The sequence below is a fragment of the Rhinichthys klamathensis genome, unplaced genomic scaffold (assembly GCF_029890125.1).
Source record: "Rhinichthys klamathensis goyatoka isolate OS25496 unplaced genomic scaffold, OSU_Roscu_1.1 h1tg000046l_1, whole genome shotgun sequence".
In the NCBI taxonomy this organism is placed as follows: domain Eukaryota; kingdom Metazoa; phylum Chordata; class Actinopteri; order Cypriniformes; family Leuciscidae; genus Rhinichthys; species Rhinichthys klamathensis.
Window position 1 is genome coordinate 3,896,392 of NW_026606593.1, and position 13,741 is coordinate 3,910,132.

The 13,741-nt window shown below is 40.2% G+C and overlaps 1 protein-coding gene across 1 annotated transcript; it reads right to left on the reverse strand.

The window, feature by feature from the left end:
- Positions 1–564: 564 nt before the first annotated feature.
- On the reverse strand, positions 565–11,637 carry LOC130082548 (cytochrome P450 2J2-like). Its single transcript, XM_056247429.1, has 9 exons — positions 11,394–11,637; positions 9,927–10,089; positions 9,576–9,725; positions 8,019–8,176; positions 7,656–7,832; positions 2,859–3,000; positions 2,509–2,696; positions 1,272–1,413; positions 565–1,176 (listed from the first exon to the last, which is right to left on the reverse strand). Exons 1-9 carry the CDS (start codon positions 11,574–11,576, stop codon positions 1,001–1,003), a joined length of 1,479 nt encoding a protein of 492 aa, XP_056103404.1. The 5' UTR covers positions 11,577–11,637; the 3' UTR covers positions 565–1,000.
- Positions 11,638–13,741: the final 2,104 nt, after the last annotated feature.

Sequence of the window (13,741 nt, forward strand, 5' to 3'; positions counted from 1 at the left end):
GAACTCTTCTTGCTTCAGTAAACGCTACTGTAAACTGTATTTTAACGCGCGACTGTCTGCAATGACACTGACCTTTCCTGAACTCAACGAGTCCACATTATTTGAAGAAACTTACCTTATTGATGTCGCTAAACAGAAAAAGATATAAGAGTTTGTGTTTTTTTTAAAGAGTTTCTCTACTGCCGTCTGGTGGTGATAATGTACCTTAACTGTTAACTGTTTATAGTGCTAAACTCGACTATATTCTTGTCAACCATTACCAGGAAGAAAATGAATTAATCTATAAACACACAAACACACACACACACACGTGAAGATGAGACGCTTGATCACAATCGTTTTTTTTTTTTTTTTTTTTTTACTTCACATTTTAATTTCCGGGGAATAAACTGGATAGCCTGACTTCGTCATACTCATATTCTAGTCAGGTCTAGTCTTCCCGACCAAAAAATGTTGTGGGTTCGGGCTGGCATCCAGGCTAGGTTCTTACATCAATTGGAACAACATCATATTTACATTTGCACTGTAATTAGCATTTAGCATTCTAAGCATGAAATAAAATAAAAAAGATCACAATATTGACGGCATGAATAAGTCCTTATGCATAGATATTTAATACAGAAATGTACAAGCCTTCATCACTATTTCCATCAAAAGGAAGGGTCAACAGTGTAATTAGAAATGTAATTAAATTAATTACAGCTGTAATTACATGCAGGTATTTTTCAAATATAAGTACAATGTAGAACCATGTATTTACACAATAAGTCCATTGTATCAAATTATTAATTTCAATGTTAGTACATAGTAGTTAAAACCACTTAATATAAAGTGGGACCAAAAAAATCTATGAACAGAATCAAATTAATTCTAATGCATAGATAGATTACCTGACACTGTGGCTACTGCATGTTGACTGCATTTTACTGCATGAATTAGCATAAAATCTATTAATAGAACTCAGTTAGTACAGGTCCAGTTGTAATTCCTATTGTTCCTATCAACGTAATGACACACAGATCTGGAAGGGTTTAGGGGGCGTCTTGACCCTTTCCTGGGATTCGATGAAAGGTTCTGGTCCTTCGGGAGCTGAGAATGAGAACCTTTGGAGGAGTGAAGTGAAGAACAGGAACAGTGTATTCCGTGCCAGCTGCTCACCAAGACATGACCTTTTCCCTGGAGAAATGCAAAGCCAGGATACACGTATGCACAAATCGTCTTACATTAAACATTATCTTGTAAGTGTGAGCGAAAATACAATAAAACACTACCTGCAGAAAATGGATAAAATACTTCCCGTTTCCTGAAATTCCTTTGGTCATCTAGGAAGTGCTCAGGATAAAACTGATCTGTTTTTTTCCATTGTGATGAATCCTTCAGCACAGAGCAGAGATTACAAATCACCATTGTGCCCTTGAGTGAAAGGAAACAGAGAAACATACTCATATAATTACAATTAATAACAGCAAAACTTTCATATCTGTAAATACAGTCCATTGTGGAAAAAAGTCAACTTAAGCGTACATTTAAAAAGTATTTATTACGGAAATAACATGCTTTAAATGAATATACTTAAGTGCTAAATTAATTTCGGACACTTAACTGCATGTTATTTGCAATTAAATAAAAATGTATTATAATTTAAATTCATAATAAATGTAGTAACTGAACTTTAGAGTGCTTTTTTGGCTTACTTAAGTACATTTTTATATGTAATTTCATAATTATTTCTATTTTCTTTGAAATGGTTAAAGTCAATGTACTGACAAATGTACTGACCAGAAATTATGGTAAACTAAAATATACTTTAAAGTCATTTCTATTGAAAATTGTATGTATTTAAATAATTTGTACTTTACATTTACTTAAGTATGTTGGTCACACAAGTGTACTTCTTTAAAACATGACAAAAGATTACTAAAACATGATTTAGAAAGTGTAAAATGTAAATGTAGACTTTTTTAAAAGTGTACTTAAGTGTTTTGAGGAACAGTCATGTACTTATAAGATTTGAAAAACACTACAAACATTCAATACAATTAAGCAAACTTCATTTGGTTACACTTTATTTTAAGGTGACGTAGTTACATTGTACTTAATTAACTACATATACTTACTATAGAGTTACAGTTAGGGTTAGGGTTTTGAATAGAGTTAGTTACTTGTAATTATGCATCATTTACTGTTATTACTATAGTAAGTACATGTAGTAACGTGAAACTATGTCACCTTAAAATAAAGTGTTACCCTTCTTTTTTACAAAGAGCATTAACCTATATCAGGGGTTTTCAAACTACAGATTTAATTTAATCAGGCTCTTTAAGAACATTTGAACACTTTTCCTTACAAACCTTGTTCAAATATGCAGTATGTTCCCAATGCAATTTACAAATTACCCAAAGCAAAAAATATAAGCAAAAGCAATTAATCCAAAGGAAAAAACTATCCAAGAAGTGTAACCATACCAAATTTCATTACAACAATAGTACAAAACTAGAGCAGAAGTACTTTAGGAATGAAGTATCCAGCCAGCACAGAGTCTCGACTTGTCAGACGGGGAGCAATCAGAGGTAAAATGTTGCTCACTCTCTGAGTTTCATGAATAACTGCGTTTGTGTAAGGCATACTGGCTCGGTCTACCAAACATGGCTGCCGAGACTTCCCAATTACGCAGTCGATCTCATCTTGAACTTTCTCTAAGAAGAATTACAACAATCATACAGCTGCATACAGTGGCTATTTCAACAACCACAGACAATATACTGTGATTAATTCACATCATGAAATATATTAAGTAAGTCTATTAATATAAATTTCCATAGAGATATCACAAAATAGATGTTTTCAAGTTCACTTACCTTGGACTTTGGGGTACTTGATCATAAGAAGTAAAGCCTGTCGTAGGGTGTCACTCATGGTCTGTGTCCCAGCCTTCAACAGGTCCACAGTGATACAGGCAAGATTATCCACAGTGAAAGCAGCCTCTGTATCCTTCCTTCTCTAAAACAAAGCCATGATTCAGACAACACTGGACCAGATTTAATATTCAGTACCAAGAATTCTATCAAAGCATAAAACAGTAGTAGTAGTAGTCCTAAAAAAAAACTTTTTATGACCCTACAAGTTTGATTAAACCATCAAAATATGAGGAAAGTAATATAGATTTTTTAAACTGAACTTGGTTAAGGTAATTCTCTGACAAAAGGGTTGGCAAAAACCCTGGCAAAAAACAGGCAAACTTGTCAGGTTTGTGTGAAGGGAAGAGGCGAGGACTCGGGCGCAGGGTAAATGATAATGGGCTTTATTTAGGTGCCAAAAACAAACAAAAAGAAAAACCAAAACTACCCCGTGGGAACATGTGTTCAAATTTGTTTATTATTTGGATAAACCCCTTGAGATGTATCATCTCGTTTTCGAGGGGGTCCCAAAAAAAAAAACATCCACAATGGGAAACAACCATAATGAACTGGCACAGGACACAGGACAGAGAACACAGAAATATTAAATAGGGAAGGAAATGAGAAAGGTAACGAAAGAGAGCAGGTGAGGCAAATTAACTAATAAAAAGGTAACAAGGGGGCAGGGCCCAGATGAGAGACATGAGAAGGACACATGGCACACAGAAACAAACAAAAGTCCATGTGTAAAAGGCACATAGCAAAGAAACATGACAGAAGCCATGTGCTCACTAGGGCTGTCAACGAATATTCTAAATTCGAATATATATTCGAATAGTTTTAAAAAACAGAAATTCGAAGGTGAAAATTAATATTCGAATCATGTGGAAAAACACGCCCGCGGTAGCAGAGGCGCGGCTGTCTACTTTGCGAGTGGCAAAATTCTGAAGCTTAAAATGTAAAACGCATTTTCCAGCTGCACAGCTAGCACAGTGAGTGTCTGGCTCACTCATTGGCTGTGCTGCGGCAACTGCACATCCAATGGCACGGGCGCCTCCAACGTGTGCGCCAATGAGCTAGCATTACATCAGACACGTCAGAGCCCGCCAAGGGGGCGTGGCCAGACGCCCCTCGAAATAGCCATAGTAGCTAGCAGCAGTTTACCACAGCACAGCTCGCTCGGAGTGTTCAATGTCGGTTCTATATACTGTAAAACTTAAATTAATGTTAATAATATTTGTTTCAATCACCGAATGAAGCGTGCTATATTTAGGACAAGAGTCGCGACCTTAAATTGCTTGCACAAAACTCTTGATCAGCACTCAACATTTGTTTATTGTTGTTCATTTATGCGCAGAGAGCGTGAGGTGAGGGGCGAGAGAGAGAGAGAGAGAGAGAGAGTGCCTGCGAGTGAGAGTAAGGTCTGCGGTCTTGGCCATTAGTTGATTTACTTGGTTTTGTGTAAGTTAATACGTTGTCAAATATGTTTAAACTTAAATAAACTACCTATACAAGTAGTTGTGTCTCTTTGTATTAATTTGTCCTGTTATTGACGTAATGCGCGTCATTGACAAAATGCGCAACCAGATATTCGAATAGTTCGAATTTATGTGTTTTTTTTTAGAGGGAATATTCGAACGTCATTTTTGAGCAATTTTGACAGCCCTAGTGCTCACACAAATACAGAAGACAAGACAGACAAAAGTGCAGAGGAGAGACAGTTATCCCAGGGCAGACAACCTCACAGGAAGTGTAATCCCACAAAGATGACTGCCCCAAGGGTGGCAGGGCCGATGTAGTAGGTATAGGGCAGGATGGAAAGGATGGACCCCTTGGCCGTGACTGGGAGAGCAGGCGGCTTTGGTACAGCTGGATGAGCAGGGACCACTGGACTTGAGTCCACTGAAGACAGGTCCTCCAGGACCACTGGACTTGAGACCACTGAAGACAGGTCCTCCAGGACCACTGGACTTGAGACCACTGAAGACAGGTCCTCCAAGACCACTGGACTTGAGACCACTGAAGACAGGTCCTCCAGGTCCACTGGACTTGAGACCACTGAAGACAGGTCCTCCAGGTCCACTGGACTTGAGACCACTGAAGACAGGTCCTCCAGGTCCACTGGACTTGAGACCACTGAAGACAGGTCCTCCAGGACCACTGGACTTGAGACCACTGAAGACAGGTCCTCCAGGACCACTGGACGTAAGACCACTGAAGACAGGTCCTCCAGGACCACTGGACGTAAGACCACTGAAGACAGGTCCTCCAGGTCCACTGGACTTGAGACCACTGAAGACAGGTCCTCCAGGACCACTGGACTTGAGACCACTGAAGACAGGTCCTCCAGGACCACTGGACTTGAGACCACTGAAGACAGGTCCTCCAGGTCCACTGGACTTGAGACCACTGAAGACAGGTCCTCCAGGTCCACTGGACTTGAGACCACTGAAGACAGGTCCTCCAGGTCCACTGGACTTGAGACCACTGAAGACAGGTCCTCCAGGTCCACTGGACTTGAGACCACTGAAGACAGGTCCTCCAGGACCACTGGACTTGAGACCACTGAAGACAGGTCCTCCAGGACCACTGGACGTAAGACCACTGAAGACAGGTCCTCCAGGTCCACTGGACTTGAGACCACTGAAGACAGGTCCTCCAGGTCCACTGGACTTAAGACCACTGAAGACAGCTCATCCAGGTCCACTGGACTTGAGACCACTGAAGACAGGTCCTCCAGGTCCACTGGACTTGAGACCACTGAAGACAGGTCCTCCAGGTCCACTGGACTTAAGACCACTGAAGACAGGTCCTCCAGGTCCACTGGACTTGAGACCACTGAAGACAGGTCCTCCAGGTCCACTGGACTTGAGACCAATGAAGACAGGTCCTCCAGGTCCACTGGACTTGAGACCACTGAAGACAGGTCCTCCAGGTCCACTGGACTTGAGAGCAATGAAGACAGCTCATCCAGGTCCACTGGACTTGAGACCACTGAAGACAGGTCCTCCAGGTCCACTGGACTTGAGACCACTGAAGACAGGTCCTCCAGGTCCACTGGACTTAAGACCACTGAAGACAGGTCCTCCAGGTCCACTGGACTTGAGACCAATGAAGACAGATCCTCCAGGTCCACTGGACTTGAGACCAATGAAGACAGGTCCTCCAGGTCCACTGGACTTGAGACCACTGAAGACAGGTCCTCCAAGTCCACTGGACTTAAGACCAATGAAGACGGGTCCTCCTGGACCAACGGACTGGACCACCAGAGTCGGGTCCTTTAGGACCACTGGATTTGGGACCACAAGAGTCGGGTCCTCCAGGACTATCGGACTTGAGATCACCGGAGTCGGGTCCACCGGGACCAAGAGACTTAGGATCTCTGAGACCACCGGACTTGCAAGCGCCAGTACTTGGGAATCGAGAGGAACCCTCCTCCTTCTCCTCAGTTTGCTGGGTTGAGGCAGAATCTGGTGGCTCTGGGGCTGGAGTGGAAGGAGCCAGGAGGGAAGTGTGTGTGGCCCAAACACACTGGAGTGCAGTGCTATAGTGGGAAAGGATGGCCTCCTTGTCCGTGACTGGGAAAGCGGGCGACTCTGGTACAGCTGGATGAGCAAGGACCACCAGACTTGGGACAACCAAATTTAGGTCCTCCAGATCCACTGGATTTCGGACCACCAGACTCAAGTCCTCTAGGATCACCGGACTTTGGACCACTGGAGATGTGTCCTCTGGGACCACCGGACTTAGGAGCTCTGGGACCACCGGAGTCAGGTCCTCTAGGACCACTGGGTTTGGGACTACCAGAGTCGGGTCCTCCAGGACCATGGGACTTAGGAGCTCTGGGACCACTGGAGTTGGGAGTACCAGGATTTGGGGAAACGAGAGGAACTCTCCTTCTCCTCCGCTTGCTGGGTTGAGGCAAATTCTGGCAGCATAGGGGCTGGAGTGGACGGAGCCAGGAGGGCAGTGGTATAGAGGGAAAGGATGGCCGCCTTGGCCGTGACTGGGAAAGCGGGCGGCTCTGGTACGGCTGGATGAGCAGGGACCACTGGACTTGGGACCACAGGAGACGGGTCCTCCGAGACCACCGGAGTTGGGTCCTCTAGGACAACCGGACTTCAGACCACCGGAGTCGGGTCCTCCAGGACCACAAAACTTGAGAGCTCTGGGACCACCGGACTTGGGAGCACCAGGATTTGGGAAGCGAGAGGAACCCTCCTTTTCCTCCGGTTGCTGGGTTGAGGCAGTGTAAGGTTTTATTTTACTATGCAAATAAAAAAATGAATAGAACTCACAGGAAAAAGCATACATTTACTACAAAATAATGAGTTATTAATATTTAGCTGGTTCTCTCTTGTTTTTTTATAAATCTTTTGCACATTTTTAATAATACTTGAATAAAGGGTGAAGAAGTCAATTTTCCTAGGCCGGACATCACTTTTTTGGCCGCTACTGTAGTTGAGCTCATGGTTGATATTCAAACTAATGAAAATCAATCATGAAATCAATATTATTTTCTTTATGCATGTTCCTGTTTTTAGTGTACACAATTCAAGCATGTCCATAACAAAAGAAAATGTTTGTCTGACTAACAACATATAACTTTGTTTTACATTTACAGTGACTTTCCTTTCTCTACATTTTCAACCCCTAACATGGGTTGTGAACGCCATTTCATGTTGACTTTGAATGAAAAAATATGAAGTTATGATGCTAGCTTGCTAGTGAAAGAGTGAAAAGTCTTCATTATCTTACCTTATCGATCTCTCCAATGTAGGCATCTATGAAATCACGATGATCAAAAGGATCCCAATCCTTCTTTTGTTTCTCAATTTGTTTCTTAATAAAGGCTGTTAGCTTTGTGTAGTTGGATTGAATAGTTTTATGTGATCCATAGAAACGTTCAGCAAGCCCAGGAAATGCTTTATAAAACTACAAATATATAAAAATAGAAAATTTGCATTAACATCAACTTATTTCACATAATCTGATTCAAGCTAAAAGCTAGTAAGCACCGGTGAACAATATACCGTCTAATAATTCATGAATAGATCAAATAAGTGTATTTGGAAAAAAATGAAACCTCCATATTTCAGAGAAGAAACGGTGAAAAAGTACCTGAATTTGTGGAATATTTTCTATGAACATGGAGTCTGAATTTAGAAGTAGGTTCTGGAAGTCAGTGAAGCTGTGGTCAAAACGCTTCCCAAACACAAAACATCCAATTACATTAGCAGCGGCATTGTTTAGGGTGTCATGAGGATTGAAAGGGCATCCTGTCAAGGATAATATTGTTATAAGCAAAGAATGGGTAATGTCTCAAATCTCTCAAATCTTAATTGCATTCATCATTGACACAAAAATGCCATTGGTTGTAGTTTGTGTAATAACCAACATGACATGCTTGTCCGAAAACAAAGCGGAGAATATGTATCATATACAGTATTAGTTCTTTTTGTAGCTTGAGAAACACTATGAATCACTATGCATGGAAAAGAACTGCATGAAAATGCTACAGAAAATACCCTTTTGTGTTCGACTTGAAAAGAGCAGCATACTGATTGGAACAATATAAGAGTGAGTAAAATGGCCGTATTTTAAGTTGTGTGAATTGTACCTTTAAAGGTGCTCTATGTAACTTTTAGCGGCCTCTAGTGGTGATGTTTCAGATTGCAACCAAATTTTACAAGAGCGCTCGTGCTCGAACTCATAGACAATATCGTCTATTACGCAGATATCTCGGCGAATACTAGACGGATTCGGCGAGCAGCGAGCTCGTTGGGACCATCTAGTCGAGCTGAAAAGAACCATACAAGTTCCATAGTTTTTGGTGGTGTTTTCGCGGAGATATTAGCAGAAAACCATCGGGCGCGCTGCAAAATTGCGGACGCCGGTGACGTCACGCTCTCAGAAGAAAATCGTTTGTATCTCTGGAACGCAAAGACCTAGAGAGCTCAAATTCGGGGGAGGAGGTCCCAGGAGAACCCTTGCCCGAACGCTAGAGTGGCGGGCCTCGGGGATGCCCCCTACCGGATCGCCGTTCGCTGGGAGTTGGACCTCGGGGGTGGGCTCGTTCGAAAGGCCCCGTCCAGCACTACGAACGATTAGAGTCTTGGGAATATTGATCACAGATTGACTGAGATATAAGCCGAAAAACGTGCGCCTTTAACCGGACGTAACTCCCTGACCGTCTACAATAGACTGTATATAAGGGGAGAGGCTCGGGAGCGCGCATGCACGTCACATCCGTTGGATTTCGCGGTAAATCCGACCCGGAGACTTCACATAGAAATAGGAATACTGGCCTTCAGAGGTAATAGCAAAACTCGACAAGTGGATCATTTTAATGTGTGATTACAACCCCTTCACACACAGGCAATAAAAAAAGGATTCATTTTAATAGAAAAGTTACATAGAGCACCTTTAAGACTTGTTACAGAGCTTTGTGAGTGTGTTGTTAACAAACAAAGTTGCCGATTGATATTTTATACAAACTTTTTCTCACTTGGACTCAACTCTTTGGGAAATTTTCTTTAATTATGGCATGGGATATGTGTTGTAAACTAGAAATAATTAAAAATTTGAATCTAATGTTTCAATTCACAGCACCAGCAACTAACTAAGCAGTGGATTTGGCAAACAGTCCCAGAAACAGGGGTAAATATAGCATCACACCTTGTTCTTCTTCAAAGGTCTGACACAGAGCGATGCATTCTTGTTGAATGTGAAGTTCCAAAGCAGTTTTGCCTTCAGCAAAGGCCTTCAGGTGAGAGGCGATAAAATGCCGCTGCTTTCTCCACTTGTGTCCACTGCTCATAGAAATACCTGGAAAGTTCATAAAAATCAAGGCTATTTTAAACAATTTGCCAGCTTAATGGCTTGCAGCCTCATAGTTCACTGGATTTGAAAAGCAAAAACTTTTACCAGAGTACCTTATTGTTGAGTGACTGGGTGTTGATGTTTAGATTCAGGTAAACTGGTTGTGGCTCTTATCTATAATTCTGACACAAGAAACACTAGACTCACCATTTCCTTGAAATACTTCTTGAAAAAGAGGAGATATGGCCCGGTCCAGAAAGTTGTCTCCTTGTGTCACCAAAACCTCCTTTACCCATTCATACCCAGATACCACCACAATCTTGTCATAACCCATTCTGAGGCTGAAAATGTTGCCAAATTTGGCAGCCACCTGCATGATAAACAAATTAAATTAAAATGTATATAGTATGAATTTATTTAAATGCAATTAGCTGAACTTAAGAGTACTTTTTTTGGTAGGATCTTTATTTGTTTGTTTTTTTTATTTTCCATGGACTCTTATTTTGACGTGATTTTGTCCCATACTGTCTCTTTTCATTTCCTGTTTTTCCATGGTTTTTGATTATCTTCATACCTATCTAGTTTAGTTATTATTATCACTTTGCATATATGTTTCATGTTTAGCATCTGGTTTTAAGTTAACTTTTATGTTACTGCTTTGTAGTTTTTCTCATGTTTTGATATAATTTCTTCTAGTTTCAGTAAACTGCATTCAATGAGATCCACGATCCAATAATTGATTCCAACAAAACATTACACATATCAAATAAAACTTGTATGTCATGTGTTTAAATATATTTGCAATTACACATTTTTAATGATAACATTGCAATTTAGCACTGTAGATTAAGATTAAAAGATTAAGACAATGATTTTAAATGTACTCAAAGTAAACCTTTGTAACACTATTTTACAGTGTCATTGTTACACGTTACATGTGGTGACTATAGTAACTATAAATTGTGCATAATTACATGCAACTAACATTAACCATGCCCTAACCCTATAAGTGCATGTTGTTAATTATGATTACTCAGTACTTAAATGTATAATTACACTGTAACACAGACACCTTAAAATAAAATGTAACCTAAAACTTTTAATTGAAATAATTACAAAATGCACTTAAGAAGTAAGAAGCAATCATGAAACTGTAATCTTTTTAAGTGGCCTTTTATTTAATTCAAGTATGTGTATATATTATTTTATCTGCAAGTACAGTTTTTACAGTACAAGTACAGTACTTCATGATTTGATGGGAACACAATTAAGGGCGCTTGTTTTTCCACGAGGGTCACTTACCACAATGACAGAATTAATTCAACTTTAAAATAAATGAATTGCAATAGCGTCCAGCTGCAAAGAGTTACATTAGGTTCAATTTGCGGTTCCTCTGTTATATAACAATTCGCTCTTTGTATGAGTTTTCAGATCGTGAAATTGTTTAGGCCTATACTGTCAGTGTCAAGGGAATCCTTGTGCTAATATTGCACAAAACAACGTGTGTAAACACACAAGGGCGTGTGTGACTTTAGAAACACTTCAACCCCAACAAACTAACACAAAGATAAAACATCAGGGTTTTCATGGTTGTTTTCAGCGCAACTGCTCTAGAACTGCTCTTTAACGTGTCGTGTGTGAAAGAAATAAGATTGAAACTTAGCCTAACGTTACCTCATCCATCGCACGATAGTTGAACCCGATGAAAACGTTGCCAAGAAACGGAAAACCCCATGGTCCTGGTGGAAAGTTAGGCGCATTCTTACTCTTCCAAAAATCAAAAACGAGTAACGATACGAGAAGAAGTCCCAAAAAACTCTTGACATCCAAAACATTCAGTAGTGACATCAAAAGCATGGTGGTGCTTTGGGCAGAGTTTGCTTCCAAAGTCCATTCAAGTTCACGCGTCAATCTTACCAGACTGCATCACTGCGAGGAAGACTACAATGAAGCCTGTGAAACAACACGAATGAATCATGAAACACGACCATAAGGCGAAAACTGTTGAAAACATGAGGCGAAAACTGTTGACTCACAGCAAAGCCAGTGACAATGGTAAAAATTTAAGCTTACCAAGTTACCAAACCAGTAATATTAATATTTTTATATATATACAATTATGATAGGCTATTATATTAACTGTAAGGAGTTTTACAATTTAGATATATTGATATATTTAAAATTGTTAGATATAGGCCTATTGATATCATATTCTGGTATATATTTGAGGTCGATTGTTTTTTAAACCTGTTATCTGCCAGGTGAATTTAATATAGGCTTGTTGTAAATCTTACTTGCCATGACATTTCAGTGGTCACTATCCAGTGTTGGGTAAGTTAATCTAAAAAATTAATTAATTACTAGGCCTACTAATGACATCTCCAACTGTGTGATTAGATGACTAATTACTCTCTCTAAAATGTATTACATTTATTAATAATTAATTTCTAAACCCCATATCAACCTCAACCAGTTGAACAAAAACAAGGATAGGCTGCACTTTTGATTCTTTCAAACAAACAATTGCATAAATAATTCTTGACCTGACCAAAGTGTGTAAAGGCAGAACGCTACATTAAAAACATACATTTTAACATATATTTTGATGTTAAATCCACTATTGTTTTATATAGAATTGTTGTCTATGGTAGGCCTATTGAATGCAATTTCATCAGAAGTAACTGTAATTACTGTAATTGCAGAAAATGTTAAAGTAACCCCTTATTTAACTTTTTCAAGGGAAAAGTAATTAAATTACAGTAATTAGATTACTTAGTAATTAATTACACCTAACACTGTTTACAATTTAGATATCAATATATTTACAATGGTTAGATATATTGATATTCTGGTCTTCTTGGGGTCTATTGTGTGTGTGTGTGTGTGTGTGTGTGTGTGTGTGTGTGTGTGTGTGTGTGTGTGTGTGTGTGTGTGTGTGTGTGTGTGTGTGTGTGTGTGTGTGTGTGTGTGTGTGTGTGTGTGTGTGTGTGTGTGTGTGCGTGTGTGTGTGCGTGCGTGTGTGTGCGTGTGTGACTGCTCCGAGACACGAAGGTTGAGGATCCAAATGCAGTTTTATTGAAAGGATAATCCACAATTGTAGTCGAAAACAGGCAAAGGTCATAAACACCGGGTAATCAGTCCAAACAATATCAGGGTCATAGGGACACAGGCAATAACAGAGGAAACCAAGAAAACCGGACAGAAGATTGAAAACCAAGATAAAGAATAGGAGAATGCTGGAATTGCAGTGTGACACTAAACAAGACTTCGCAAAGAATAAGCAAACTGCTGTTTTTAAAACGTTTTAGAAGTTCAGCATGTCACATTATACGTGCCGTATTATATATGTCAATTGCATATTTATGCACGAGGGGAAAAAACGGGGTAAGTAATGTACCTGATTTTGCTAAGACATGTTCCTGGATCAACAAACTTTTAGCAAAATTAAGTCCTAACCCCTAAAAGTTATCCCTAAAGTCAGAGAGAAATGATATGTGAATAAACACCAAACCCTAAAATTGACAGAAACTGTAAACTTGTCCCTCAAATCTGATTGGTTGATTGGAATTTTGTTATAGAATCAACAAAGATGTCGATCCAGGAACACGTACTGAAATCACGTTCACCTCCTCTGGTGTGGTGTGTCTATATGAAATTTGGTTTATTTAAGAGCTTTGAACATTTGGAAGTGGGTGTCCTGTGTCATTAAAGCCTGTTTTTGCTTGCGTCAGCAAGATTGCAGTAGGATTGGAGGGAGATGTAGAGCTATTTTATGGGAGAGAGAGGGAGAAAAGAAAGAACAGGTGCACGCTTTCCAGGATACACACTGCAGATGCTGTCTGAAATCGAAAAACAAAAGAAGCTCCCTCCCCCCGCTCGACTATCCCAACGGAAACCTTTCCACTGGCTAACAGCTCTGTGTCCCGGTCCTACACGGTTTTGTTCCATTTCTGTACAAAATGTCCCTGTTTGCACACACATACACAAATCCTGTAACCATGTCCACAGTCTCCACATGGTTC

Bases quoted from the DNA above. Each gene is read 5' to 3' on its own strand.
- LOC130082548 (XM_056247429.1), bottom strand. From the start codon at position 11,576: ATGCTTTTGATGTCACTACTGAATGTTTTGGATGTCAAGAGTTTTTTG. The intron at 10,090-11,393 runs GTAACGTTAGGC...TTTATCATGCAG, and splicing joins ACTATCGTGCGATGGATGAG to GTGGCTGCCAAATTTGGCAA. The intron at 1,414-2,508 runs GTACTTCTGCTC...CTTTCACTCAAG, and splicing joins CTGGATACTTCATTCCTAAA to GGCACAATGGTGATTTGTAA.